The 26524-nt window shown below is 48.5% G+C and overlaps 1 protein-coding gene across 3 annotated transcripts; it reads right to left on the bottom strand.

Annotated features, from left to right (window-relative positions):
- Positions 1 to 1510: 1510 nt before the first annotated feature.
- On the bottom strand, positions 1511 to 26524 carry LOC110500820 (transmembrane protein 184C-like). Of its 3 annotated transcripts, XM_036958383.1 has the most exons (14): positions 24985 to 26524; positions 23900 to 24030; positions 23140 to 23176; positions 21768 to 21973; positions 21112 to 21186; positions 20886 to 20979; positions 8645 to 8757; positions 6871 to 6970; positions 6482 to 6653; positions 4210 to 4284; positions 3652 to 4155; positions 3229 to 3543; positions 3012 to 3119; positions 1511 to 2634 (listed from the first exon to the last, which is right to left on the bottom strand). In XM_036958383.1, the coding sequence occupies exons 1-14, from the start codon at positions 25099 to 25101 to the stop codon at positions 2153 to 2155; spliced, it is 2529 nt and encodes an 842-aa protein (XP_036814278.1). In that variant the 5' UTR covers positions 25102 to 26524; the 3' UTR covers positions 1511 to 2152. The 3 variants fall into 3 exon arrangements, with proteins under 3 accessions (XP_036814278.1, XP_036814279.1, XP_036814280.1); XM_036958384.1 differs by lacking the exons at positions 3012 to 3119; positions 3229 to 3543; positions 3652 to 4155 and having other exon boundaries at positions 4210 to 4338; positions 24985 to 26509; XM_036958385.1 differs by lacking the exons at positions 3012 to 3119; positions 3229 to 3543; positions 3652 to 4155 and having other exon boundaries at positions 24985 to 26504.

Below are 26524 nucleotides of genomic sequence, written 5' to 3'. Positions count from 1 at the left end.
TTTGTTTGTGTGTGACTGACATGAACTAATCTATGTTTTTAACAACCGATTGTAACAGTTTGTTGTGGTGAGCATTGAAAGCATTTTAGCGATGTTTTCCTGGATCTCCTCCAGCTGTTCATTACTCTGGTTTGCTTCTCCAAGTTGCTCCTTTTCCTCCATGGCTCGTTGGATTCATGTCGCCGCGCCGCTTTACCAGCTGATTGGTTCGCTGTTTGTACATAACTGACCGCTCACTCTCTCCCAGTTGCTTGGAAATATGTCGATTTATCGATCAAAGAAGTTGTAAACACCATTCAGACAGGTTGACACCATGATATTCTACTGTGGGGAAGTTGTAAACACCAGTCAGACAGGCTGACACCATGATATTCTACTGTGGGGAAGTTGTAAACACCAGTCAGACAGGCTGACACCATGATATTCTACTGTGGGGAAGTTGTAAACACCATTCAGACAGGTTGACACCATGATATTCTACTGTGGGGAAGTTGTAAACACCAGTCAGACAGGCTAACACCATGATATTCTACTGTGGGGAAGTTGTAAACACCATTCAGACAGGCTGACACCATGATATTCTACTGTGGGGAAGTTGTAAACACCATTCAGACAGGCTAACACCATGATATTCTACTGTGGGGAAGTTGTAAACACCATTCAGACAGGCTGACACCATGATATTCTACTGTGGGGAAGTTGTAAACACCATTCAGACAGGCTGACACCATGATATTCTACTGTGGGGAAGTTGTAAACACCATTCAGACAGGCTGACACCATGATATTCTACTGTGGGGAAGTTGTAAACACCATTCAGACAGGCTAACACCATGATATTCTACTATGGGGAAGTTGTAAACACCATTCAGACAGGCTGACACCATGATATTCTACTGTGGGGAAGTTGTAAACACCATTCAGACAGGCTGACACCATGATATTCTACTGTGGGGAAGTTGTAAACACCATTCAGACAGGCTGACACCATGATATTCTACTGTGGGGAAGTTGTAAACACCATTCAGACAGGCTGACACCATGATATTCTACTGTGGGGAAGTTGTAAACACCATTCAGACAGGCTAACACCATGATATTCTACTGTGGGGAAGTTGTAAACACCATTCAGACAGGCTGACACCATGATATTCTACTGTGGGGAAGTTGTAAACACCATTCAGACAGGCTGACACCATGATATTCTACTGTGGGGAAGTTGTAAACACCATTCAGACAGGCTGACACCATGATATTCTACTGTGGGGAAGTTGTAAACACCATTCAGACAGGCTAACACCATGATATTCTACTGTGGGGAAGTTGTAAACACCATTCAGACAGGCTAACACCATGATATTCTACTGTGGGGAAGTTGTAAACACCATTCAGACAAGCTGACACCATGATATTCTACTGTGGGGAAGTTGTAAACACCATTCAGACAAGCTGACACCATGATATTCTACTGTGGGGAAGTTGTAAACACCATTCAGACAAGCTGACACCATGACGTTTTATAATGGTTTTATTACCAAGACAACAGAAGAAGGTCGTTGAATAAATCAGCTGACAAGTCAATGGCATCCTACTGCTGAATAGAAGCATGGTCTGCTATGGCGTGAGTAGGCTGTGTATTGTCTTCTGTAACATGCCTGTAATAATGATTAGCTGTAGTTCAGTCTATTGCAGTGTATATATATATATATATATATATATATATATAGTATTGAATTGTTGTATGTATTAATATATGTTAAATAAATTAATAAAACGGATAATGACAAAATACGGCCAATAAAATAGCATTGTTATCCAAAAATGATTAATTACAAAATGTTAAAACAATAGTAATTATAGTAACGAAACATAATTATATCACATTATTATGCCAAACTTGACATTAGTGTTTTATAAACATCATTTATAAAGTTATTTATAATGAATCTATTGTTATGGCAAATACAACACCAACATTTCTTCCTCTGTGTTCAAACTCTCCTTGGCTGGTTTAAACCCTTCTTTCTGAATTGTGTCCACTCCCCCTTTAAAAACATTGGTTTGGAGTAAGCCAGCGTGTCTCAGCCAGTCAGGGTGAAGGGGAGGAGTCACGAGACAGGAAGGAACACACTCTGGACCAGTAACACTCCTCCTACGTGCAAAAAGTAATGTTACTAGTGATGTCACCACTCATTTCACCGGGGACTTCGCCACTGATGTCAATGAGGGCGTGGCCAGTGATGTCACCAACGACGTCAGCACCGATGTCAATGAGGGCGTGGCCAGTGATGTCACCAACGATGTCACGAGTGACGTCAGCACTGATGTCACTGGGCGCGTCGCCATCTGAGATGTCACGAATGAAGTCACACCTCGCACTGATGTCGGCGGTGGGGGTGTCGCCAGCGATGGCACCAGGGTGCGAAACCCCTGCACCGGTCTCCGATTGTTTCTCCTCGCTGTCCTCGTCCCAATCAGAAGAAATGAACCCGGAGGGGGCGGAGTAAGAGTGTGGCTTTGGGGTGTGGCCTAGCCCCTGGTAGTGACCCGACAGAGGGGAGGCGGGGACGGAGACGGTTTCCGCGACGACGATGTCTTGCTCTGACCCTCCCTGGGACGCAGCCGACAGGAGACCTAATAATAATAATAATAATTTCATTACAAGATAATCTCAAAGTGCATAAAATGTTTTAAACGTTAAAATCAAATGAAGAAATAATTATAATGTATTAATAATGTACCAGTGTGTTCAGGACGGCCAGAAAGACCTGTGTGTTCAGGACGGCCAGACAGACCTGTGTGTTCAGGACCACCCGACAGACCTGTGTGTCCAGGATGGCCAGACAGACTTGTGTGCTCAGTGTGTTCAGTACGGCCAGACAGACCTGTGTGTTCAGGATGGCCAGACAGACCTGTGTGTTCAGGATGGCCAGACAGACCTGTGTGTTCAGTGTGTTCAGGACGGCCAGAGAGACCTATGTGTTCAGTGTGTTCAGGACGGCCAGACAGACCTGTGTGTTCAGGACAGCCAGACAGACCTGTGTGTTCAGGACGGCCAGACAGACCTGTGTGTTCAGGACGGCCAGACAGACCTGTGTGTTCAGGATGGCCAGACAGACCTGTGTGTTCAGTATGTTCAGAACGGCCAGACAGACCTTGTGTGCTCAGTGTGTTCAGGACGGCCAGCCAGACCTGTGTGTTCAGTGTGTTCAGGACGGCCAGACAGACCTGTGTGTTCAGGACCACCCGGCAGACTTGTGTGTCCAGGATGGCCAGACAGACTTGTGTGTTTAGTATGTTCAGAACGGCCAGACAGACCTGTGTGCTCAGTGTGTTCAGGACGGCCAGACAGACCTGTGCGTTCAGGATGGCCAGACAGACCTGTGTGTTCAGTGTGTTCAGGACGGCCAGACAGACCTGTGTGTTCAGGACGGCCAGAGAGACCTGTGTGTTCAGTGTGTTCAGGACGGCCAGAGAGACCTGTGTGTTCAGTGTGTTCAGGACGGCCAGACAGACCTGTGTGTTCAGGATGGCCAGACAGACCTGTGTGCTCAGTGTGTTCAGTGTGTTCAGGACGGCCAGACAGACCTGTGCGTTCAGGATGGCCAGACAGACCTGTGTGCTCAGTGTGTTCAGTACGGCCAGACAGACCTGTGTGTTCAGGATGGCCAGACAGACCTGTGTGTTCAGGATGGCCAGACAGACCTGTGTGTTCAGTGTGTTCAGGACCACCAGACAGACCTGTGTGTTCAGGACGGCCAGACAGACCTGTGTGTTCAGGACGGCCAGACAGACCTGTGTGTTCAGGATGGCCAGACAGACCTGTGTGTTCAGGACGGCCAGACAGACCTGTGTGTTCAGGACGGCCAGACAGACCTGTGTGTTCAGGACCACCAGACAGACCTGTGTGTTCAGGACGGCCAGACAGACCTGTGTGTTCAGGACGGCCAGACAGACCTGTGTGTTCAGGATGGCCAGACAGACCTGTGTGTTCAGGACGGCCAGACAGACCTGTGTGTTCAGGACGGCCAGACAGACCTGTGTGTTCAGTATGTTCAGAACGGCCAGACAGACCTGTGTGTTCAGGACGGCCAGACAGACCTGTGTGTTCAGGACGGCCAGACAGACCTGTGTGTTCAGGACAGCCAGACAGACCTGTGTGTTCAGGACAGACAGACAGACCTGTGTGTTCAGGACGGGCAGACAGACCTGTGTGTTCAGTGTGTTCAGGACGGCTGGTGGAGCCAAAGTACATCTTATTGGGTCTGCCCAGGACCGTCCGACCTGAGGGGGGAGGGGTGGTGTTACTACGCAGGGACAGGACCAGGTTAGTGGTAGCTACACACACACACACACACACACACACACACACAAAGAGAGTACACATACACAGAGTACACACGCACACACACAGAATACACACACAAAGAGAGTACACACAGGTCAACCCAGACAGGTGTTGTTGAAGTACAGATCAACCTTGACAGCAACATTCATTTGACATTGGAGTAACATTGAGCTAACATTTAGTTAGCATATCTATTGTTGTTGGGTAACATTGAGCTACTATTTAGTTAGCATATATCCATTGCTGTTGGCTAACATTTAGTTAGCATATCCATTGCCATTGTGTAACATTGAGCTAATGTTTAGTTAGCATCTATCCATTGTTGTTGGGTAACATTGAGCTAATGTTTAGTTAGCGTCTATCCATTGTTGTTGGGTAACATTGAGCTAATGTTTAGTTAGCATATCCATTGCCATTGGGTAACATTGAGCTAATGTTTAGTTAGCGTCTATCCATTGTTGTTGGGTAACATTGAGCTAATGTTTAGTTAGCGTCTATCCATTGCTGTTGGGTAACATTGAGCTAATGTTTAGTTAGCAAATTATGAGGATTCTGTGTTATGCACTATAGCCCGTTACCATATATGTGATTGAATATTATCTGCTGTTGGCTTGTGTGGATGTATGTGTTATGCAACATAGCTGACTTGAGACATTGTTAACAGTTTCAGGGCCATGGGCCTTTCTCATGATGGAAAAATACAGAATAACATGAAGACAGAAACTGTGCAATGAGTTGGGGGGTGGGCACATTCAAAACGTACTGTTGCGAGAACAAACGGTCTTTTGTTAGATAACAGGAGCCAGGTGCCTGATAACTGTCTGATAATTCTACACAACTACAACGACTGACCGCTGAAGCGCTTAGGGGGCTGGGACCAGCTCGGGCGCCAACAATCAACGATAGGCTGAGTGAGTTTAAACCACGCCCAGTCTCTACTCTGATAGGCCGGCTCGGAAGCAGGAACTACTTCTGTCAAGAGTATATTATAATAACTTTGTCAGGAACAAGTCAGTTCTCTGTTTTGCCCTGCGAGGTGTGACAGAGAGCCCGTATATACGGAAATTGCATTTACCACTTATTGCTTAGCTAATTAATAAATACATAGCATACAATTCGGTGACTCATTGTCATATTTATCCTGATACCAGATTCGAATTGACGCAACCCTAACAATATCCATTGCCATTGGGTAACATTGAGCTAATGTTTAGTTAGCATCTATCCATTGGGTAACATTGAGCTAATGTTTAGTTAGCATCTATCCATTGGGTAACATGGCGCTAATGTTTAGTTAGCATATATCCATTGTTGTTGGGTAACATTGAGCTAATGTTTAGTTAGCATCTATCCATTGTTGTTGGGTAACATTGAGCTAATGTTTTGTTAGCATCTATCCATTGTTGTTGGGTAACATTGAGCTAACGTTTAGTTAGCATCTATCCATTGCTGTTGGGTAACATTGAGCTAATGTTTAGTTAGCATCTATCCATTGGGTAACATTGAGCTAATGTTTAGTTAGCATCTATCCATTGGGTAACATGGCGCTAACGTTTAGTTAGCATATATCCATTGTTGTTGGGTAACATTGAGCTAATGTTTAGTTAGCATCTAACCATTGTTGTTGGGTAACATTGAGCTAATGTTTTGTTAGCATCTATCCATTGTTGTTGGGTAACATTGAGCTAATGTTTTGTTAGCATCTATCCATTGTTGTTGGGTAACATTGAGCTAACGTTTAGTTAGCATCTATCCATTGCTGTTGGGTAACATTGAGCTAATGTTTAGTTAGCATCTATCCATTGGGTAACATTGAGCTAATGTTTAGTTAGCATCTATCCATTGGGTAACATGGCGCTAACGTTTAGTTAGCATATATCCATTGTTGTTGGGTAACATTGAGCTAATGTTTTGTTAGCATCTATCCATTGTTGTTGGGTAACATTGAGCTAATGTTTTGTTAGCATCTATCCATTGTTGTTGGGTAACATTGAGCTAACGTTTAGTTAGCATCTATCCATTGCTGTTGGGTAACATTGAGCTAATGTTTAGTTAGCGTCTATCCATTGCTGTTGGGTAACATTGAGCTAATATTGAACATAGTTAAGCATCCTGTGACCCCGCCCTACTCACCTACGTGTTGGACCTGCTCTGAGATGTCTGCTCTGATGTCAGACACGTCCCACATGGCCATGAAGGAGTCAAAACAGCTTCCCTCCTCTGCCTCCAGTATGTAAGGTTTATAGGTAAAGCTGTAGTGGTGGGCTATAGCTGCTAGAAACATCTCTACACAGATGATAAAGTCCTTGAGTGGAGAGGGCGAGAGAGAGGTGGGTTTATAGCTGTAGTGGTGGGCTATAGCTGCTAGAAACATCTCTACACAGATGATAAAGTCCTTGAGTAGGGAGGGAGAGGGAGAGAGAGAGTTGGGTTCATAGCTGTAGTGGTGGGCTATAGCTGCTAGAAACATCTCTACACAGATGTATTGTTGGGGTGTGGGAGGGTTAGGTGTGTGTGTGTACCTGTAGTCCGGTGGCTACAGCCTCAACACTGTCCCAGTCCCAGGTGTGTTTATCAGAGATCACTCCGACTTTCACCAGTATAGCTATCAACACTGCCTGCCTGGAGGGATGGGAGAGAAATAGAGATGGAGGGGAGAGAAAGAGAGAGTGAAAGAGAGAGTGAGGGAGGGAGAGAAAGAGACAGAGAGTGGAGAGATGGAAAGAGGGAGAGGGTGGGGAAGAGAGAGTGAGGGAGAGGGGTGGGAAAGAGGGCGTGAGGGAGAGGGGTGGGAAAGAGAGCGTGAGGGAGAGGGGTGGGAAAGAGAGAGTGAGGGAGAGGGGTGGGAAAGAGAGCGTGAGGGAGAGGGGTGGGAAAGAGAGCGTGAGGGAGAGGGGTGGGAAATAGAGAGTGAGGGAGAGGGGTGGGAAAGAGAGAGCGAGGGAGAGGGGTGAGAAAGAGAGAGCGAGGGAGAGGGGTGGGAAAGAGAGAGTGAGGGAGAGGGGTGGGAAAGAGAGAGTGAGGGAGAGGGGTGGGAAAGAGAGAGCGAGGGAGAGGGGTGAGAAAGAGAGAGCGAGGGAGAGGGGTGGGAAAGAGAGAGTGAGGGAGAGGGGTGGGAAAGAGAGAGCGAGGGAGAGGGGTGAGAAAGAGAGAGCGAGGGAGAGGGGTGGGAAAGAGAGAGCGAGGGAGAGGGGTGAGAAAGAGAGAGTGAGGGAGAGGGGTGGGAAATAGAGAGTGAGGGAGAGGGGTGGGAAAGAGAGAGCGAGGGAGAGGGGTGAGAAAGAGAGAGTGAGGGAGAGGGGTGGGAAAGAGAGAGTGAGGGAGAGGTGTGGGAAAGAGAGAGTGAGGGAGAGGGGTGAGAAAGAGAGAGCGAGGGAGAGGGGTGGGAAATAGAGAGTGAGGGAGAGGGGTGGGAAAGAGAGAGCGAGGGAGAGGGGTGGGAAAGAGAGAGCGAGGGAGAGGGGTGGGAAAGAGAGAGCGAGGGAGAGGGGTGGGAAAGAGAGAGTGAGGGAGAGGGGTGGGAAAGAGAGAGTGAGGGAGAGGGGTGGGAAAGAGAGAGCGAGGGAGAGGGGTGGGAAAGAGAGAGTGAGGGAGAGGGGTGAGAAAGAGAGAGTGAGGGAGAGGGGTGAGAAAGAGAGAGTGAGGGAGAGGGGTGGGAAAGAGAGAGCGAGGGAGAGGGGTGAGAAAGAGAGAGCGAGGGAGAGGGGTGGGAAAGAGAGAGCGAGGGAGAGGGGTGGGAAAGAGAGAGCGAGGGAGAGGGGTGAGAAAGAGAGAGTGAGGGAGAGGGGTGAGAAAGAGAGAGTGAGGGAGAGGGGTGAGAAAGAGAGAGTGAGGGAGAGGGGTGGGAAAGAGAGAGCGAGGGAGAGGGGTGAGAAAGAGAGAGCGAGGGAGAGGGGTGGGAAAGAGAGAGCGAGGGAGAGGGGTGGGAAAGAGAGAGCGAGGGAGAGGGGTGGGAAATAGAGAGTGAGGGAGAGGGGTGAGAAAGAGAGAGTGAGGGAGAGGGGTGAGAAAGAGAGAGTGAGGGAGAGGGGTGAGAAAGAGAGAGTGAGGGAGAGGGGTGAGAAAGAGAGAGTGAGGGAGAGGGGTGGGAAAGAGAGAGCGAGGGAGAGGGGTGAGAAAGAGAGAGCGAGGGAGAGGGGTGGGAAAGAGAGAGCGAGGGGAATTGTTGACTTCCTCCTTTTGTTTGTGGTAACTAGGCAACTCACACAACGCTAAGCAACAGTCAGAAAAAGCCAGGCCATGTGTTCTACTAGACATTCTTGATTCACTAAAAAAACACATCCCTGCCTCTCTTACCAGAACGAGACGAAGACGACCATTTTAACACAGAGGAACTTCCCAACGGGTCTAATCTGACTCAGTTCATCCTTCAAGGCTTTATACAGCAGCACCAGACAATACATGGCAAACTGGAGACAGAGAGAGAGAGAGAGAGAGACAGAGTAAGCATGACTATGTACAGACTCAGTTAGCATAGCCTTGCTATTGAGAAAGGCAGCTGTAGGCAGACCTGGCTCTCAAGAGAAGACAGGCTATGTGCACACTGCCCACAAAATGAGGTGGAAACTGAGCTGCACTTCCTAACCTCCTGCCCAATGTATGACCATATTAGAGACACATATTTCCCTCAGATTACACAGACCCACAAAAAATTTGAAAACAAATCCAATTTTGATAAACTCCCATATCTACTGGGTGAAATACCACAGTGATTTTATAACACTGTATATAGACATACACTACCGGTCAAACGTTTTAGGAAAACTACTCATTCAATTGTATGGAATCATGTAGTAACCAAAAAAGTGTTAAACAAATCCAAATATATTTTATATTTGAGATTCTTCCAAGTAGCCACCCTTTTGCCTTGATGACAGCTTTGCACATTCTTGGCATTCTCTCATCCAGCTTCATTTATTTTATTTTTTATTTAACTAGGCAGTTAAGAACAAATTCTTATTTTCAATGACGGCCTAGGAACCGTGGGTTAACTGGTCTAGGAACCGTGGGTTAACTGGTCTAGGAACAGTGGGTTAACTGGCCTAGGAATAGTGGGTTAACTGGCCTAGGAACAGTGGGTTAACTGGTCTAGGAACAGTGGGTTAACTGGCCTAGGAACAGTGGGTTAACTGGTCTAGGAACAGTGGGTTAACTGGTCTAGGAACAGTGGGTTAACTGGTCTAGGAACAGTGGGTTAACTGGTCTAGGAACAGTGGGTTAACTGGTCTAGGAACGGTGGGTTAACTGGTCTAGGAACAGTGGGTTAACTGGTCTAGGAACAGTGGGTTAACTGGTCTAGGAACAGCGGGTTAACTGGTCTAGGAACAGTGGGTTAACTGGTCTAGGAACAGTGGGTTAACTGGTCTAGGAACAGTGGGTTAACTGGCCTAGGAACAGTGGGTTAACTGGCCTAGGAACAGTGGGTTAACTGGTCTAGGAACAGTGGGTTAACTGGTCTAGGAACAGTGGGTTAACTGGCCTAGGAACAGTGGGTTAACTGGCCTAGGAACTGTGGGTTAACTGGCCTAGGAACAGTGGGTTAACTGGCCTAGGAACAGTGGGTTAACTGGTCTAGGAACAGTGGGTTAACTGGCCTAGGAACAGTGGGTTAACTGGTCTAGGAACAGTGGGTTAACTGGTCTAGGAACAGTGGGTTAACTGGTCTAGGAACAGTGGGTTAACTGGTCTAGGAACAGTGGGTTAACTGCCTTGTTCAGGGGAACAGTGGGTTAACTGGTCTAGGAACAGTGGGTTAACTGGTCTAGGAACAGTGGGTTAACTGGCCTATGAACAGTAGAACAGTGGGTTAACTGGTCTAGGAACAGCGGGTTAACTGCCTTGTTCAGGGGAACAGTGGGTTAATTGGTCTAGGAACAGTGAGTTAACTGGCCTAGGAACAGTGGGTTAACTGGCCTAGGAACTGTGGGTTAACTGGCCTAGGAACAGTGGGTTAACTGGCCTAGGAACAGTGGGTTAACTGGCCTAGGAACAGTGGGTTAACTGGTCTAGGAACAGTGGGTTAACTGGTCTAGGAACAGTGGGTTAACTGGTCTAGGAACAGTGGGTTAACTGGTCTAGGAACAGTGGGTTAACTGGCCTAGGAACAGTGGGTTAACTGGTCTAGGAACAGTGGGTTAACTGGTCTAGGAACAGCGGGTTAACTGGTCTAGGAACAGGGGGTTAACTGGCCTAGGAACAGTGGGTTAACTGGTCTAGGAACAGTGGGTTAACTGGTCTAGGAACAGTGGGTTAACTGGTCTAGGAACAGTGGGTTAACTGGTCTAGGAACAGTGGGTTAACTGGCCTAGGAACAGTGGGTTAACTGGCCTAGGAACTGTGGGTTAACTGGCCTAGGAACAGTGGGTTAACTGGCCTAGGAACAGTGGGTTAACTGGCCTAGGAACAGTGGGTTAACTGGTCTAGGAACAGTGGGTTAACTGGTCTAGGAACAGTGGGTTAACTGGTCTAGGAACAGTGGGTTAACTGGTCTAGGAACAGTGGGTTAACTGGTCTAGGAACAGTGGGTTAACTGGCCTAGGAACAGTGGGTTAACTGGCCTAGGAACAGTGGGTTAACTGGCCTAGGAACAGTGGGTTAACTGGCCTAGGAACAGTGGGTTAACTGGCCTAGGAACAGTGGGTTAACTGGTCTAGGAACAGTGGGTTAACTGGTCTAGGAACAGTGGGTTAACTGGTCTAGGAACAGCGGGTTAACTGCCTTGTTCAGGGGAACAGTGGGTTAACTGGTCTAGGAACAGGGGGTTAACTGGTCTAGGAACAGTGGGTTAACTGGCCTAGGAACAGTAGAACAGTGGGTTAACTGGTCTAGGAACAGCGGGTTAACTGCCTTGTTCAGGGGAACAGTGGGTTAATTGGTCTAGGAACAGTGGGTTAACTGGTCTAGGAACAGTGGGTTAACTGGTCTAGGAACAGTGGGTTAACTGGTCTAGGAACAGTGGGTTAACTGGTCTAGGAACAGTGGGTTAACTGGTCTAGGAACAGTGGGTTAACTGGTCTAGGAACAGTGGGTTAACTGGCCTAGGAACAGTGGGTTAACTGGCCTAGGAACAGTGGGTTAACTGGCCTAGGAACAGTGGGTTAACTGGCCTAGGAACAGTGGGTTAACTGGCCTAGGAACAGTGGGTTAACTGGTCTAGGAACAGCGGGTTAACTGCCTTGTTCAGGGGAACAGTGGGTTAACTGGTCTAGGAACAGGGGGTTAACTGGTCTAGGAACAGTGGGTTAACTGGCCTAGGAACAGTAGAACAGTGGGTTAACTGGTCTAGGAACAGCGGGTTAACTGCCTTGTTCAGGGGAACAGTGGGTTAATTGGTCTAGGAACAGTGAGTTAACTGGCCTAGGAACAGTGGGTTAACTGGCCTAGGAACAGGGGGTTAACTGGCCTAGGAACAGGGGGTTAACTGGTCTAGGAACAGTAGAACAGTGGGTTAACTGGTCTAGGAACAGCGGGTTAACTGCGTTGTTCAGGGGAACAGTGGGTTAACTGGCCTAGGAACAGTGGGTTAACTGGCCTAGGAACAGTGGGTTAACTGGCCTAGGAACAGTGGGTTAACTGGTCTAGGAACAGTGGGTTAACTGGTCTAGGAACAGCGGGTTAACTGGTCTAGGAACAGGGGGTTAACTGGCCTAGGAACAGTGGGTTAACTGCCTTGTTCAGGGGAACAGTGGGTTAACTGGTCTAGGAACAGGGGGTTAACTGGTCTAGGAACAGCGGGTTAACTGCCTTGATCAGGGGAACAGTGGGTTAACTGGTCTAGGAACAGGGGGTTAACTGGTCTAGGAACAGTGGGTTAACTGGTCTAGGAACAGTAGAACAGTGGGTTAACTGGTCTAGGAACAGTGGGTTAATTGGTCTAGGAACTGTGGGTTAACTGGCCTAGGAACAGTGGGTTAACTGGTCTAGGAACAGTGGGTTAACTGGCCTAGGAACAGTGGGTTAACTGGTCTAGGAACAGTGGGTTAACTGGTCTAGGAACAGTGGGTTAACTGGCCTAGGAACAGTGGGTTAACTGGCCTAGGAACAGTGGGTTAACTGGTCTAGGAACAGTGGGTTAACTGGTCTAGGAACAGTGGGTTAACTGGCCTAGGAACAGTGGGTTAACTGGTCTAGGAACAGTGGGTTAACTGGCCTAGGAACAGTGGGTTAACTGGCCTAGGAACAGTGGGTTAACTGGTCTAGGAACAGTGGGTTAACTGGTCTAGGAACAGTGGGTTAACTGGTCTAGGAACAGTGGGTTAACTGGCCTAGGAACAGTGGGTTAACTGGTCTAGGAACAGTGGGTTAACTGGTCTAGGAACAGTGGGTTAACTGGTCTAGGAACAGTGGGTTAACTGGTCTAGGAACAGTGGGTTAACTGGTCTAGGAACGGTGGGTTAACTGGTCTAGGAACAGTGGGTTAACTGGTCTAGGAACAGCGGGTTAACTGGTCTAGGAACAGTGGGTTAACTGGTCTAGGAACAGTGGGTTAACTGGTCTAGGAACAGTGGGTTAACTGGTCTAGGAACAGTGGGTTAACTGGCCTAGGAACAGTGGGTTAACTGGTCTAGGAACAGTGGGTTAACTGGTCTAGGAACAGTGGGTTAACTGGTCTAGGAACAGTGGGTTAACTGGCCTAGGAACAGTGGGTTAACTGGCCTAGGAACTGTGGGTTAACTGGCCTAGGAACAGTGGGTTAACTGGCCTAGGAACAGTGGGTTAACTGGTCTAGGAACAGTGGGTTAACTGGTCTAGGAACAGTGGGTTAACTGGCCTAGGAACAGTGGGTTAACTGGCCTAGGAACAGTGGGTTAACTGGTCTAGGAACAGTGGGTTAACTGGTCTAGGAACAGTGGGTTAACTGGTCTAGGAACAGTGGGTTAACTGGCCTAGGAACAGTGGGTTAACTGGCCTAGGAACAGTGGGTTAACTGGCCTAGGAACTGTGGGTTAACTGGCCTAGGAACAGTGGGTTAACTGGCCTAGGAACAGTGGGTTAACTGGTCTAGGAACAGTGGGTTAACTGGTCTAGGAACAGTGGGTTAACTGGTCTAGGAACAGTGGGTTAACTGGTCTAGGAACAGTGGGTTAACTGGTCTAGGAACAGTGGGTTAACTGGTCTAGGAACGGTGGGTTAACTGGTCTAGGAACAGTGGGTTAACTGGTCTAGGAACAGTGGGTTAACTGGTCTAGGAACAGCGGGTTAACTGGTCTAGGAACAGTGGGTTAACTGGTCTAGGAACAGTGGGTTAACTGGTCTAGGAACAGTGGGTTAACTGGTCTAGGAACAGTGGGTTAACTGGTCTAGGAACAGTGGGTTAACTGGTCTAGGAACAGTGGGTTAACTGGCCTAGGAACAGTGGGTTAACTGGCCTAGGAACTGTGGGTTAACTGGCCTAGGAACAGTGGGTTAACTGGCCTAGGAACAGTGGGTTAACTGGTCTAGGAACAGTGGGTTAACTGGTCTAGGAACAGTGGGTTAACTGGTCTAGGAACAGTGGGTTAACTGGTCTAGGAACAGTGGGTTAACTGTTCTAGGAACAGTGGGTTAACTGGCCTAGGAACAGTGGGTTAACTGGCCTAGGAACTGTGGGTTAACTGGCCTAGGAACAGTGGGTTAACTGGCCTAGGAACAGTGGGTTAACTGGCCTAGGAACAGTGGGTTAACTGGTCTAGGAACAGTGGGTTAACTGGTCTAGGAACAGTGGGTTAACTGGTCTAGGAACAGTGGGTTAACTGGTCTAGGAACAGTGGGTTAACTGGTCTAGGAACAGTGGGTTAACTGGTCTAGGAACAGTGGGTTAACTGGCCTAGGAACAGTGGGTTAACTGGCCTAGGAACAGTGGGTTAACTGGCCTAGGAACAGTGGGTTAACTGGCCTAGGAACAGTGGGTTAACTGGTCTAGGAACAGCGGGTTAACTGCCTTGTTCAGGGGAACAGTGGGTTAACTGGTCTAGGAACAGGGGGTTAACTGGTCTAGGAACAGTGGGTTAACTGGCCTAGGAACAGTAGAACAGTGGGTTAACTGGTCTAGGAACAGCGGGTTAACTGCCTTGTTCAGGGGAACAGTGGGTTAATTGGTCTAGGAACAGTGAGTTAACTGGCCTAGGAACAGTGGGTTAACTGGCCTAGGAACAGTGGGTTAACTGGCCTAGGAACAGGGGGCTAACTGGTCTAGGAACAGTAGAACAGTGGGTTAACTGGTCTAGGAACAGCGGGTTAACTGCGTTGTTGAGGGGAACAGTGGGTTAACTGGCCTAGGAACAGTGGGTTAACTGGCCTAGGAACAGTGGGTTAACTGGCCTAGGAACAGTGGGTTAACTGGTCTAGGAACAGTGGGTTAACTGGTCTAGGAACAGCGGGTTAACTGGTCTAGGAACAGGGGGTTAACTGGCCTAGGAACAGTGGGTTAACTGCCTTGTTCAGGGGAACAGTGGGTTAACTGGTCTAGGAACAGGGGGTTAACTGGTCTAGGAACAGCGGGTTAACTGCCTTGTTCAGGGGAACAGTGGGTTAACTGGTCTAGGAACAGGGGGTTAACTGGTCTAGGAACAGTGGGTTAACTGGTCTAGGAACAGTAGAACAGTGGGTTAACTGGTCTAGGAACAGTGGGTTAATTGGTCTAGGAACTGTGGGTTAACTGGCCTAGGAACAGTGGGTTAACTGGCCTAGGAACAGTGGGTTAACTGGCCTAGGAACAGGGGGTTAACTGGCCTAGGAACAGTGGGTTAACTGGCCTAGGAACAGTGGGTTAACTGGCCTAGGAACAGTGGGTTAACTGGCCTAGGAACAGTGGGTTAACTGGTCTAGGAACAGGGGGTTAACTGGTCTAGGAACAGTGGGTTAACTGGTCTAGGAACAGTAGACCAGTGGGTTAACTGGTCTAGGAACAGCAGGTTAACTGCGTTGTTCAGGGGAACAGTGGGTTAACTGGTCTAGGAACAGTGGGTTAACTGGTCTAGGAACAGCGGGTTAACTGGTCTAGGAACAGGGGGTTAACTGGCCTAGGAACAGTGGGTTAACTGGTCTAGGAACAGTGGGTTAACTGGTCTAGGAACAGTGGGTTAACTGGTCTAGGAACAGCGGGTTAACTGCCTTGTTCAGGGGAACAGTGGGTTAACTGGTCTAGGAACAGGGGGTTAACTGGTCTAGGAACAGTGGGTTAACTGGCCTGGGAACAGTGGGTTAACTGCCTGTTCAGGGGCAGAATGACAGATTTGTAACTTGTCACCTGGAATGCAGCTTTGCACATTCTTGGCATTCTTTCAACCAGCATTTCAATTACCAGGTGTGCCTTGTTAAAATTTGTGGAATTTCTTTCCTTCTTAATGCGTTTGAGCCAATCAGTTGTGTTGTGACAAGGTAGGGGTGGTATACAGAAGAAGGCCCTATTTGGTAAAAGACCCAGTCCATATTATGGAACGAACAGCTCAAATAAGCAAAGAGAAACGACAGTCCATCATTACTTTATGACATGAAGGTCAGTCAATACGGAACATTTCAAGAACTTTGACAGTTTCTTCAAGTGCAGTCGCAAAAACCATCAAGTGCTATGATGAAACTGGCTCTCATGAGGACCGCCACAGGAAAGGAAGACCCAGAGTTACCTCTGCTGCAAAGGATAAGGTCATTAGAGTTCCCAGCCTCAGAAATTGCAGCCCAAATAAATGCTTCACAGAGTTCAAGTACGAGACACATCTCAACATCAACTGTTCAGAGGAGACAGTGTGAATCAGACCTTCATGGTTGAATTGTTGCAGAGAAACCACTACTAAAGGACACCAAGAAGAAGAAACTTGCTTGGACCAAGAAACACGAGCAATGGACATTAGACCGGTGGAAATCTGTCCTTTGGTCTGGAGTCCAAATTGGAGATTTTTGGTTCAAACCGCCGTTGTGGGTGAACGGATGACCTGCGTATGTGTATTTGTGTAAGCACGGAGGAGGTGTGATGGTGTGGGGGTGTTTTTCTGGTGACACTGTCTGTCATTTATTTAGAATTGGCTATTTGAAGAATCTCAAATATATTTGGATTTGTTTAACACTTTCTTGGTTACTACATGATTCCATATGTGTTATTTCATAGTTTTGATGTTCACTATTATTCTACAATGTAGAAAATAGTAAAAATAAAGGAAAACCCTTGAATGAGTAGTTGTTCTATAACTTTTGACCGGTAGTGTCACGCCCTGACCATAGTTTACTTTGTATTTTCTATGTTTTGATTGGTCAGGGTGTGATCTGAGTGGGCATTCTATGTTACATGTCTAGTTTGTCTAGTTCTATGTTCGGCCTGATATGGTTCTCAATCAGAGGCAGGTGTTCGTCATTGTCTCTGATTGGGAACCATATTTAGGTAGCCTGGGTTTCACTGTGTGTTGGTGGGTGATTGTTCCTGTCTATGTGTTTTCACCAGATAGGCTGTTTAGGTTTTCGTTACGTTTATTGTTTTTGTACTGATTCGTATTTAAAGTTTGTTCATTAAAACATGGATCGCAATCTACACGCTGCATTTTGGTCCGACTATCCTTCTCATAAAGAAAACCGTTACAGAATCACCCACCCCCAACGGACCAAGCAGCGTGTCAACAGGCAGGAGCAGCGCGAGGAGACGCGCAATAAGGACTTCTGGACATGGGAGGAAATCCTCGACGGGAGAGGACCCTGGGCTAAACCAGGGGAGTGTAGCCGCCCAAAGGTGCAGCAGGAGAAGAAGCAGCAGGAGCAGCTGCAGTGGGAGAGGCTGCACCACCTGGAGAAATGGACATGGGAGGAAGAACTGGACGGTAAAGGACCCTGGGCTCAGCCTGGAGAATATCGCCGCCCCAAGGAGGAACTGGAGGCGGCGAAAGCTGAGAGGCGCAGATATGAGGAGGCAGCACGACGTAGCGGATGGAAGCCTGAGAGGCAGCCCCAAAAATTTCTTGGGGGGGGGCTAACAGGGAGTATGGCTACGCCAGGTAGGAGACCTGGGCAGACTCCCTGTGCTTACCGGGGGGCTAGAGAGACCGGACAGGCACCGTGTTATGCAGTGGTGCGCACGGTGTCTCCAGTGCGGGTGCATAGCCCGGTGCGGTATATTCCAGCTCCGCGTGTCTGCCGGGCTAGATTGAGCGTCGAGCCTAATGCCATGAAGCCGGCTCTACGCAGCTGGTCCCCAGTGCGTCTCCTTGGGCCGGTTTACATGGCACCAGCCTTGCGCTCGGTTTCTCCGGTTCGCCTGCATAGTCCAGTGCGGGCTATTCCACCTCGCCGCACTGGCAGGGCGACCGTGAGCATTCAACCAGGTAAGGTTGGGCAGGCTCGGTGCTCAAGAGCTCCAGTGCGCCTGCACGGTCCGGTTTTTCCAGTACCACCTCCACACCCCAGCCCTCCGGTAGCAGCTCCCCGCACCAGGCTTCCTGTGTGTGTCCTCGGCCCAGTACCACCAGTGCCAGCACCACGCATCAGGCCTACAGTGCGCCTCGCCTGTCCAGCGCTGCCAGAGCCTCCCTTCTCTTCAGCGCTGTCGGAGTCTCCCGCCTGTTTAGCGCTGTTAGAGCCTGCCTTCTCTACAGCGCTGCCGGAGTCTCCCGCCTGTTCAGAACTGCCAGTTAGCATAGAGCTGCCAGTTAGCATAGAGCTGCCAGTTAGCATAGAGCTGCCAGTTAGCATAGAGCTGCCAGTTAGCATAGAGCTGCCAGTTAGCATAGAGCTGCCAGTTAGCTTAGAGCTGCCAGTTAGCAAGGAGCTGCCAGTCTGCAAGGAGCTGCCAGTCTGCATAGAGCTGCCAGTCTGCATGGAGCTGCCAGTCTGCAAGGAGCCGCCAGAGCTGCCAGTCTGCAGGATGCCGCCAAAGCTGCCAGTCTGCAAGGAGCTGCCAGTCTGCAAGGAGCCGCCAGAGCTGCCAGTCTGCATGGAGCAGCCAGGGCCGCCAGTCAGCATGGAGCAGCCAGGGCCGCCAGTCAGCATGGAGCAGCCAGGGCCGCCAGTCAGCATGGAGCAGCCAGGGCCGCCAGTCAGCATGGAGCAGCCAGTCAGCATGGAGCAGCCAGTCAGCATGGAGCAGCCAGTCAGCATGGAGCAGCCAGAGCTGCCAGTCAGCATGGAGCAGCCAGAGCTGCCAGTCAGCATGGAGCAGCCAGAGCTGCCAGTCAGCATGGAGCAGCCAGTCAGCATGGAGCAGCCAGAGTTGCCAGTCAGCATGGAGCAGCCAGTCAGCATGGAGCAGCCAGAGCTACCAGTCATCATGGAGCAGCCAGAGCAGTCTGCCAGCATGGAGCAGCCAGAGCAGTCTGCCAGCATGGAGCAGCCAGAGCTGTCAGTCAGCATGGAGCAGCCAGAGCAGCCAGTCTGTGTCGACCAGTCTCTTCCAGATCTGCCAGTCGACCAGACTCTTCCAGATCTGCCAGTCGACCAGACTCTTCCAGATCTGCCCGTCGTCCAGACTCTTCCAGACTCTTCCAGATCTGCCAGTCGTCCAGACTCTTCCAGATCTGCCAGTCGTCCAGACTCTTCCAGATCTGCCAGTCGTCCAGACTCTTCCAGATCTGCCAGTCGTCCAGACTCTTCCAGATCTGCCAGTCGTCCAGACTCTTCCAGATCTGCCAGTCGTCCAGACTCTTCCAGATCTGCCAGTCGTCCAGACTCTTCCAGATCTGCCAGTCGACCAGACTCTTCCAGATCTGCCAGTCGACCAGACTCTTCCAGATCTGCCAGTCGACCAGACTCTTCCAGATCTGCCAGTCGACCAGACTCTTCCAGATCTGCCAGTCGACCAGACTCTTCCAGATCTGCCAGTCGACCAGACTCTTCCAGATCTGCCAGTCGACCAGACTCTTCCAGATCTGCCAGTCGTCCAGATTCTCCCAGATCTGCCAGTCGTCCAGATTCTCCCAGATCTGCCAGTCGTCCAGATTCTCCCAGATCCGCCAGTCGACCAGATTCTCCCAGATCCGCCAGTCGACCAGATTCTCCCAGATCCGCCAGTCGACCAGATTCTTCCAGATCTGCTAGTCGACCAGGATCTGCTGAAACCGCCAGCCAGCCAGGTTCTGGTAGTTTCTACTACCTGCCTGGGCTTCCTCTCAGTGCTGAGCTTCTTCTCAGTGCTGAGCTTCCTCTCAGTGCTGAGCTACCCATCTGTCCCGAGTTACCTCTGTCCCGAGCTGTCCCTCTGTCCCATGTTATCATTGTGGTGGGTAACCTATTTAGGGACGTTTAGGAGGGGGATTAAAACTGTCATGGAGTGGGGTCCACGTCCAGCGCCAGAGCCGCCACCGCGGACAGATGCCCACCCAGACCCTCCCCTATAGGTTCAGGTTTTGCGGCCGGAGTCCGCACCTTGGGGGGGGGGTACTGTCACGCCCTGACCATAGTTTACTTTGTATTTTCTATGTTTTGATTGGTCAGGGTGTGATCTGAGTGGGCATTCTATGTTACATGTCTAGTTTGTCTAGTTCTATGTTCGGCCTGATATGGTTCTCAATCAGAGGCAGGTGTTCGTCATTGTCTCTGATTGGGAACCATATTTAGGTAGCCTGGGTTTCACTGTGTGTTGGTGGGTGATTGTTCCTGTCTATGTGTTTTCACCAGATAGGCTGTTTAGGTTTTCGTTACGTTTATTGTTTTTGTACTGATTCGTATTTAAAGTTTGTTCATTAAAACATGGATCGCAATCTACACGCTGCATTTTGGTCCGACTATCCTTCTCATAAAGAAAACCGTTACAGGTAGTGTAATATGACATTTGAAATGTCTTAATTCTTTTGGACCGTTTGTGAGTGTAATGTTTACTATACATGTTTTATTGTTGATTTCACTTTATATTTATCTATCGTTGACTAGGACCAGGTTAGGACCAGATGTGTGAGTTCTCACCAGTTGAGAGATATTGTTGACTAGGACCAGATGTGTGAGTTCTCACCAGTTGAGAGATATTGTTGACTAGGACCAGATGTGTGAGTTCTCACCAGTTGAGAGATATTGTTGACTAGGACCAAGTTAGGACCAGGTGTGTGAGTTCTCACCAGTTGAGAGATATTGTTGACTAGGACCAGGTTAGGACCAGATGTGTGAGTTCTCACCAGTTGAGAGATATTGTTGACTAGGACCAGGTTAGGACCAGATGTGTGAGTTCTCACCAGTTGAGAGATATTGTTGACTAGGACCAGGTTAGGACCAGGTGTGTGAGTTCTCACCAGTTGAGAGAGATCGTTGACTAGGACCAGGTTAGGACCAGATGTGTGAGTTCTCACCAGTTGAGAGATATTGTTGACTAGGACCAGATGTGTGAGTTCTCACCGGTTGACTGATATTGTTGACTAGGACCAAGTTAGGACCAGGTGTGTGAGTTCTCACCAGTTGAGAGATATTGTTGACTAGGACCAGGTTAGGACCAGGTGTGAGTTCTCACCAGTTGAGAGATATTGTTGATTAGGACCAGGTTAGGACCAGATGTGTGAGTTCTCACCAGTTGAGAGATATTGTTGACTAGGACCAGGTGTGTGAGTTCTCACCAGTTGAGAGATATTGTTGACTAGGACCAGATGTGAGTTCTCACCAGTTGAGAGATATTGTTGACTATGACCAGATAGGTCCAGGCATTCCTGTTGCTGAAGTTTCCCTCGTCATACACACCACACAACTGACAGACACTACAGAGAGAGAGAGAGGGGGGGGGGGGGGGGGGGGGGAGAGGGGATCATAAACATTTTATAACCTGCTCAACCTTTCCTATTCTGTATTTTGTCATGTATAATATACTACTTGGTTAGTGCTGTACTTACAGTGCTATCACTGTAGTTACGGGCCTGACGACGGTGTACTGTAGAACCCCCAGCTTACAGCGGAACAACAACACCCTGACCGAGGAGAGACAACCAATCACAACCATCAATCACATCCATCAGCCAATCAATCACAACCAACCATCAGTCACATGCATCAGCCAACCAATCACAACCATCAGTCACATCCATCAGCCAATCAATCACAACCAACCATCAGTCACATGCATCAGCCAATCAATCACAACCATCAGTCACATCCATCAGCCAATCAATCACAACCAACCATCAGTCACATGCATCAGCCAACCAATCACAACCATCAGTCACATCCATCAGCCAATCAATCACAACCAACCATCAGTCACATGCATCAGCCAATCAATCACAACCATCAGTCACATGCATCAGCCAATCAATCAAACACAACCATCAATCAGTCATATCCCATCATTCAATCAAGACATTGTATTCATGTTCATCCATCTCTCCCTGCTCTCCTCCCTCTATCACTCCAACTCTCCCCTCTCTCCCTCCCCACCTACCTCCCTCCCTCCCCTCCCTCTCTCCCTCTCCTCCAACTCTCCCTCCCCTCCCCTCCCCTCCCCTCCCTCCCTCTCTCTCCCTCTCTCTCTCTCCCTCCTTCCCTCACTTACTCTCCCATTGCCCATGGTGGACAGCAGCATAGAGGTGGCAGGTGTTTCTGTTGTTCCTGAACCTCTAGCATCAACACCAAACTGGGATACTGGTTAGAGAGGTAGTTTAACAGGAAGATGAGGAAGTTGTAAATGACGTAGGCCTCGTAACACTCTCTACACGTGTCTACGTAGATGGCTATTCTGGGGTAGCGCAGCGCGATCCACTAAAGAAGAAGAAGTCCAATGTACACGGATGTCCAAGGGGAGGAGGAGGAGGGGGGGGGCGGAGAGGAGGGGGAGAGAGAAAGGCAGTTTAATTGATAGATGAGGAACGACCATAAGAAATGTGTCCATTATTTTCAACCAACACATATTGATTGATGGAGTGACCAATGTAAATAAATGGTCTGTGTGTGCGTGTGTGTGTGTGTGTGTTGACTCTGCCATTTGAGCAGCCCAGCCTTGTGACAACACCACACCGTCCTCAATTAATCCTGTTACCATAGAGATTCGGAGGTCTCAATGGAACTTAGAATGTTCAGCCATTCCTTATAAACCAATGGAATGTCTGACTCAGTGTTCTAGTCTAGTGTTCCATAGTTCTCTGTGTTCTAGTCTAGTGTTCCATAGTTCTCTGTGTTCTAGTCTAGTGTTCCATAGTTCTCTGTGTTCTAGTCTAGTGTTCCATAGTTCTCTGTGTTCTAGTCTAGTGTTCCATAGTTCTCTGTGTTCTAGTCTAGTGTTAGTGTTCCATAGTTCTCTGTGTTCTAGTCTAGTGTTCCATAGTTCTCTGTTTTCTAGTCTAGTGTTCCATAGTTCTCTGTGTTCTAGTCTAGTGTTCCATAGTTCTCTGTGTTCTAGTCTAGTGTTCCATAGTTCTCTGTGTTCTAGTCTAGTGTTCCATAGTTCTCTGTGTTCTAGTCTAGTGTTCCATAGTTCTCTGTGTTCTAGTCTAGTGTTAGTGTTCCATAGTTCTCTGTGTTCTAGTCTAGTGTTCCATAGTTCTCTGTTTTCTAGTCTAGTGTTCCATAGTTCTCTGTGTTCTAGTCTAGTGTTCCATAGTTCTCTGTGTTCTAGTCTAGTGTTCCATAGTTCTCTGTGTTCTAGTCTAGGGTTCCATAGCTCTCTGTGTTCTAGTCTAGTGTTCCATAGTTCTCTGTGTTCTAGTCTAGTGTTCCATAGTTCTCTGTGTTCTAGTCTAGTGTTCCATAGTTCTCTGTGTTCTAGTCTAGTGTTCCATAGTTCTCTGTGTTCTAGTCTAGTGTTCCATAGTTCTCTGTGTTCTAGTCTAGTGTTCCATAGTTCTCTTCTGCAGTGATAGGCCTTCAACCAGATTGATATGTTATAACAGTATTACTATAATCAAATGTTAATAAAAGTGTCCCCTTACACTGTCCACACTGTAGATGGGTACCATCCACAGGATCCTGTAAACACACAACAGAGAGGATCAGTGGTGTCTGGTCTCCTACCATTTATAAATACTTTATACCTTAAGGGATTTGATTCCAGGTGTGTTCCTACCTGATAATGGGTTTCTGTAGCTCAGGCTGTGTGTAGTGTACCAGGTGTGTTCCTACCTGATAATGGGTTTCTGTAGCTCAGGCTGTGTGTAGTGTACCAGGTGTGTTCCTACCTGATAATGGGTTTCTGTTGCTCAGGCTGTGTGTAGTGTACCAGGTGTGTACCAGGTGTGTTCCTACCTGATAATGGGTTTCTGTAGCTCAGGCTGTGTGTAGTGTACCAGGTGTGTTCCTACCTGATAATGGGTTTCTGTAGCTCAGGCTGTGTGTAGTGTACCAGGTGTGTACCAGGTGTATTCCTACCTGATAATGGGTTTCTGTAGCTCAGGCTGTGTGTAGTGTACCAGGTGTGTACCAGGTGTGTTCCTACCTGATAATGGGTTTCTGTAGCTCAGGCTGTGTGTAGTGTACCAGGTGTGTACCAGGTGTGTTCCTACCTGATAATGGGTTTCTGTAGCTCAGGCTGTGTGTAGTGTACCAGGTGTGTACCAGGTGTGTTCCTACCTGATAATGGGTTTCTGTAGCTCAGGCTGTGTGTAGTGTACCAGGTGTGTACCAGGTGTGTTCCTACCTGATAATGGGTTTCTGTAGCTCAGGCTGTGTGTAGTGTACCAGGTGTGTTCCTACCTGATAATGGGTTTCTGTAGCTCAGGCTGTGTGTAGTGTACCAGGTGTTGCAGGATGCCCCACAGAGAGATGGGGATGGTCATGAACACAAACACTCCAGCTATGAACCAGGCTTTACTGTGGGTCCCCACCTGAAACAGAGTCAGGCTTTACTGTGGCTCCCCACCTGAAACAGAGTCAGGCTTTACTGTGGCTCCCCACCTGAAACAGAGTCAGGCTTTACTGTGGCTCCCCACCTGAAACACAGAGCCAGGCTTTACTGTGGCTCCCCACCTGAAACACAGAGCCAGGCTTTACTGTGGGTCCCCACCTGAAACACAGAACCAGGCTTTACTGTGGCTCCCCACCTGAAACACAGAACCAGGCTTTACTGTGGCTCCCCACCTGAAACACAGAGCCAGGCTTTACTGTGGGTCCCCACCTGAAACACAGAACCAGGCTTTACTGTGGCTACCCACCTGAAACACGGAGCCAGGCTTTACTGTGGCTCCCCACCTGAAACACGGAGCCAGGCTTTACTGTGGCTCACCACCTGAAACACAGAGCCAGGCTTTACTGTGGCTCCCCACCTGAAACACAGAGCCAGGCTTTACTGTGGCTCCCCACCTGAAACACAGAACCAGGCTTTACTGTGGCTCCCCACCTGAAACACAGAGCCAGGCTTTACTGTGGCTCCCCACCTGAAACACAGAGCCAGGCTTTACTGTGGCTCCCCACCTGAAACACAGAGCCAGGCTTTACTGTGGCTCCCCACCTGAAACACAGAGCCAGGCTTTACTGTGGCTCCCCACCAGAAACACAGAGCCAGGCTTTACTGTGGCTCCCCACCTGAAACACATAACCAGGCTTTACTTGGAGATACCATTTATAAATGAACACATCTGTGCAACAACAGCATCCTCCGGTTTTGATCCATCTGTACAGTCAAAAATGATGAGGCTATACCATAACACCGAAGCCGAGTACTGAGGAGAATAACACAACAACGTTGACAGGTGTCAGTTGCACCATATAGACTTTAACAGATGTGAGAGCAATAGTTACTAATTATATGAAAGGCAGATGTTCGACTTGTTCTGCCTCACCTCAGACTTCTGTAGTTCCCAGACACACAGCGGCAGAACCACGAGTAGCAGAGCTACATAGAGGCAGACCACGAGAGGTCGGATCCACCGTCTCCAGTTCCCACACGTACACGGCATGGTTCCGTTCCGTTCGGTTTCGTTCGGTTAGTTCGCTTCTGTTGAGTTATGTTCGGGTTTAGAACTGAAGGACTAGGAGGGAATGGGATGGGTGGGCGTTGGCTATCTACTGTAGCTGTTTCCTAAACACAACACTGTGCCACTAACCTACAGGCTATATCTACTGTAGCTGTTTCCTAAACACAACACTGTGCCACTAACCTACAGGCTATATCTACTGTAGCTGTTTCCTAAACACAACACTGTGCCACTAACCTACAGGCTATATCTACTGTAGCTGTTTCCTAAACACAACACTGTGTCACTAACATACACTAACCTACAGGCTATAGCTACTGTAGCTGTTTCCTAAACACAACACTGTGTCACTAACCTACAGGCTATATCTACTGTAGCTGTTTCCTAAACACAACACTGTGTCACTAACATACACTAACCTACAGGCTATATCTACTGGAGCTGTTTCCTAAACACAACACTGTGTCACTAACCTACACTAACCTACAGGCTATATCTACTGTAGCTGTTTCCTAAACACAACACTGTGTCACTAACATACACTAACCTACAGGCTATATCTACTGGAGCTGTTTCCTAAACACAACACTGTGTCACTAACATACACTAACCTACAGGCTACTATCACTGCATGTCAATGGGGTGGCCTTTGTTGACAAAATAACAGAAATGATGACGCCAGTAGCCTAAACTCCCGTGGCTACAGTGATAAACCTCTAGGGCCTGACAAGCATCCTTCCGTTATTGCTGTAACATTGTCTTTGCCCAAAATCATGAATAACCTCAGCTTTTCTGAATAGACATTATCTGTCCCTGCGTTGTAGCCAAGCAACGTTGCGTTTCATCCATTAAAATTCACAAGAGCTTCTAATATGTTCTTCTAGTTTCACCCACCTCTGAGTGTAGAAGAAAACCAGAGAATACACCGATTACCGCGTCCCGAGACGATTTGGTCGCGACATGGAACGGAAATGGACATCGGTGTCAAATAATAGCGCGTGTGGTTCCATGTTGACGCCCACGTTGCAACAAACCGTTACAGCGATCCTTATAGCTCTGGTCCAGGGCGTTAACTGCCTGTTATGCCTCACGTCCACCGGACGCATCAAACTCTTTGCGATCCGGCGGAAGTAATTAATTTTCAAATTAATTGTACGGAAAATGCGGGCTAGACATCCAGCAAAACAAAACGCACATGCATCTGGTGGACATCAGGCATTACTCTAGCTTAGTGGTGGAGAAATGCGCAGTAACGTCGTGGACCAGAGCTACCATCCTTACAGCATCATTAGGTCAGGTGGTCAGTTCAGTTACCTCCTATGTGAGCAGGGAGTGGACGTGAAAAACAAAACAACACTAGCGGATCATTTTATAAATCAACCCCTCACACTACCGTGTTTCCACC

This window comes from Oncorhynchus mykiss, chromosome 21 (assembly GCF_013265735.2).
Source record: "Oncorhynchus mykiss isolate Arlee chromosome 21, USDA_OmykA_1.1, whole genome shotgun sequence".
In the NCBI taxonomy this organism is placed as follows: Eukaryota; Metazoa; Chordata; class Actinopteri; order Salmoniformes; family Salmonidae; genus Oncorhynchus; species Oncorhynchus mykiss.
The sequence above is the reverse complement of the archived record's forward strand: the minus strand, read 5'-3'. Positions and strand labels throughout refer to the sequence as shown.

Excerpts from the sequence above, each read along its gene's own strand:
- LOC110500820 (XM_036958383.1), bottom strand. The coding sequence starts at position 25,101 with ATGCCGTGTACGTGTGGGAACTGGAGACGGTGGATCCGACCTCTCGTG. Across the intron at positions 21,187-21,767 it reads CCACCATGGGCAATGGGAGA|GGTGTTGTTGTTCCGCTGTA; the intron begins GTAAGTGAGGGA and ends CTCCTCGGTCAG. Across the intron at positions 3,544-3,651 it reads TGGCCATCCTGAACACACAG|GTCTGTCTGGCCATCCTGAA; the intron begins GTCTGTCTGGCC and ends CTGAGCACACAG.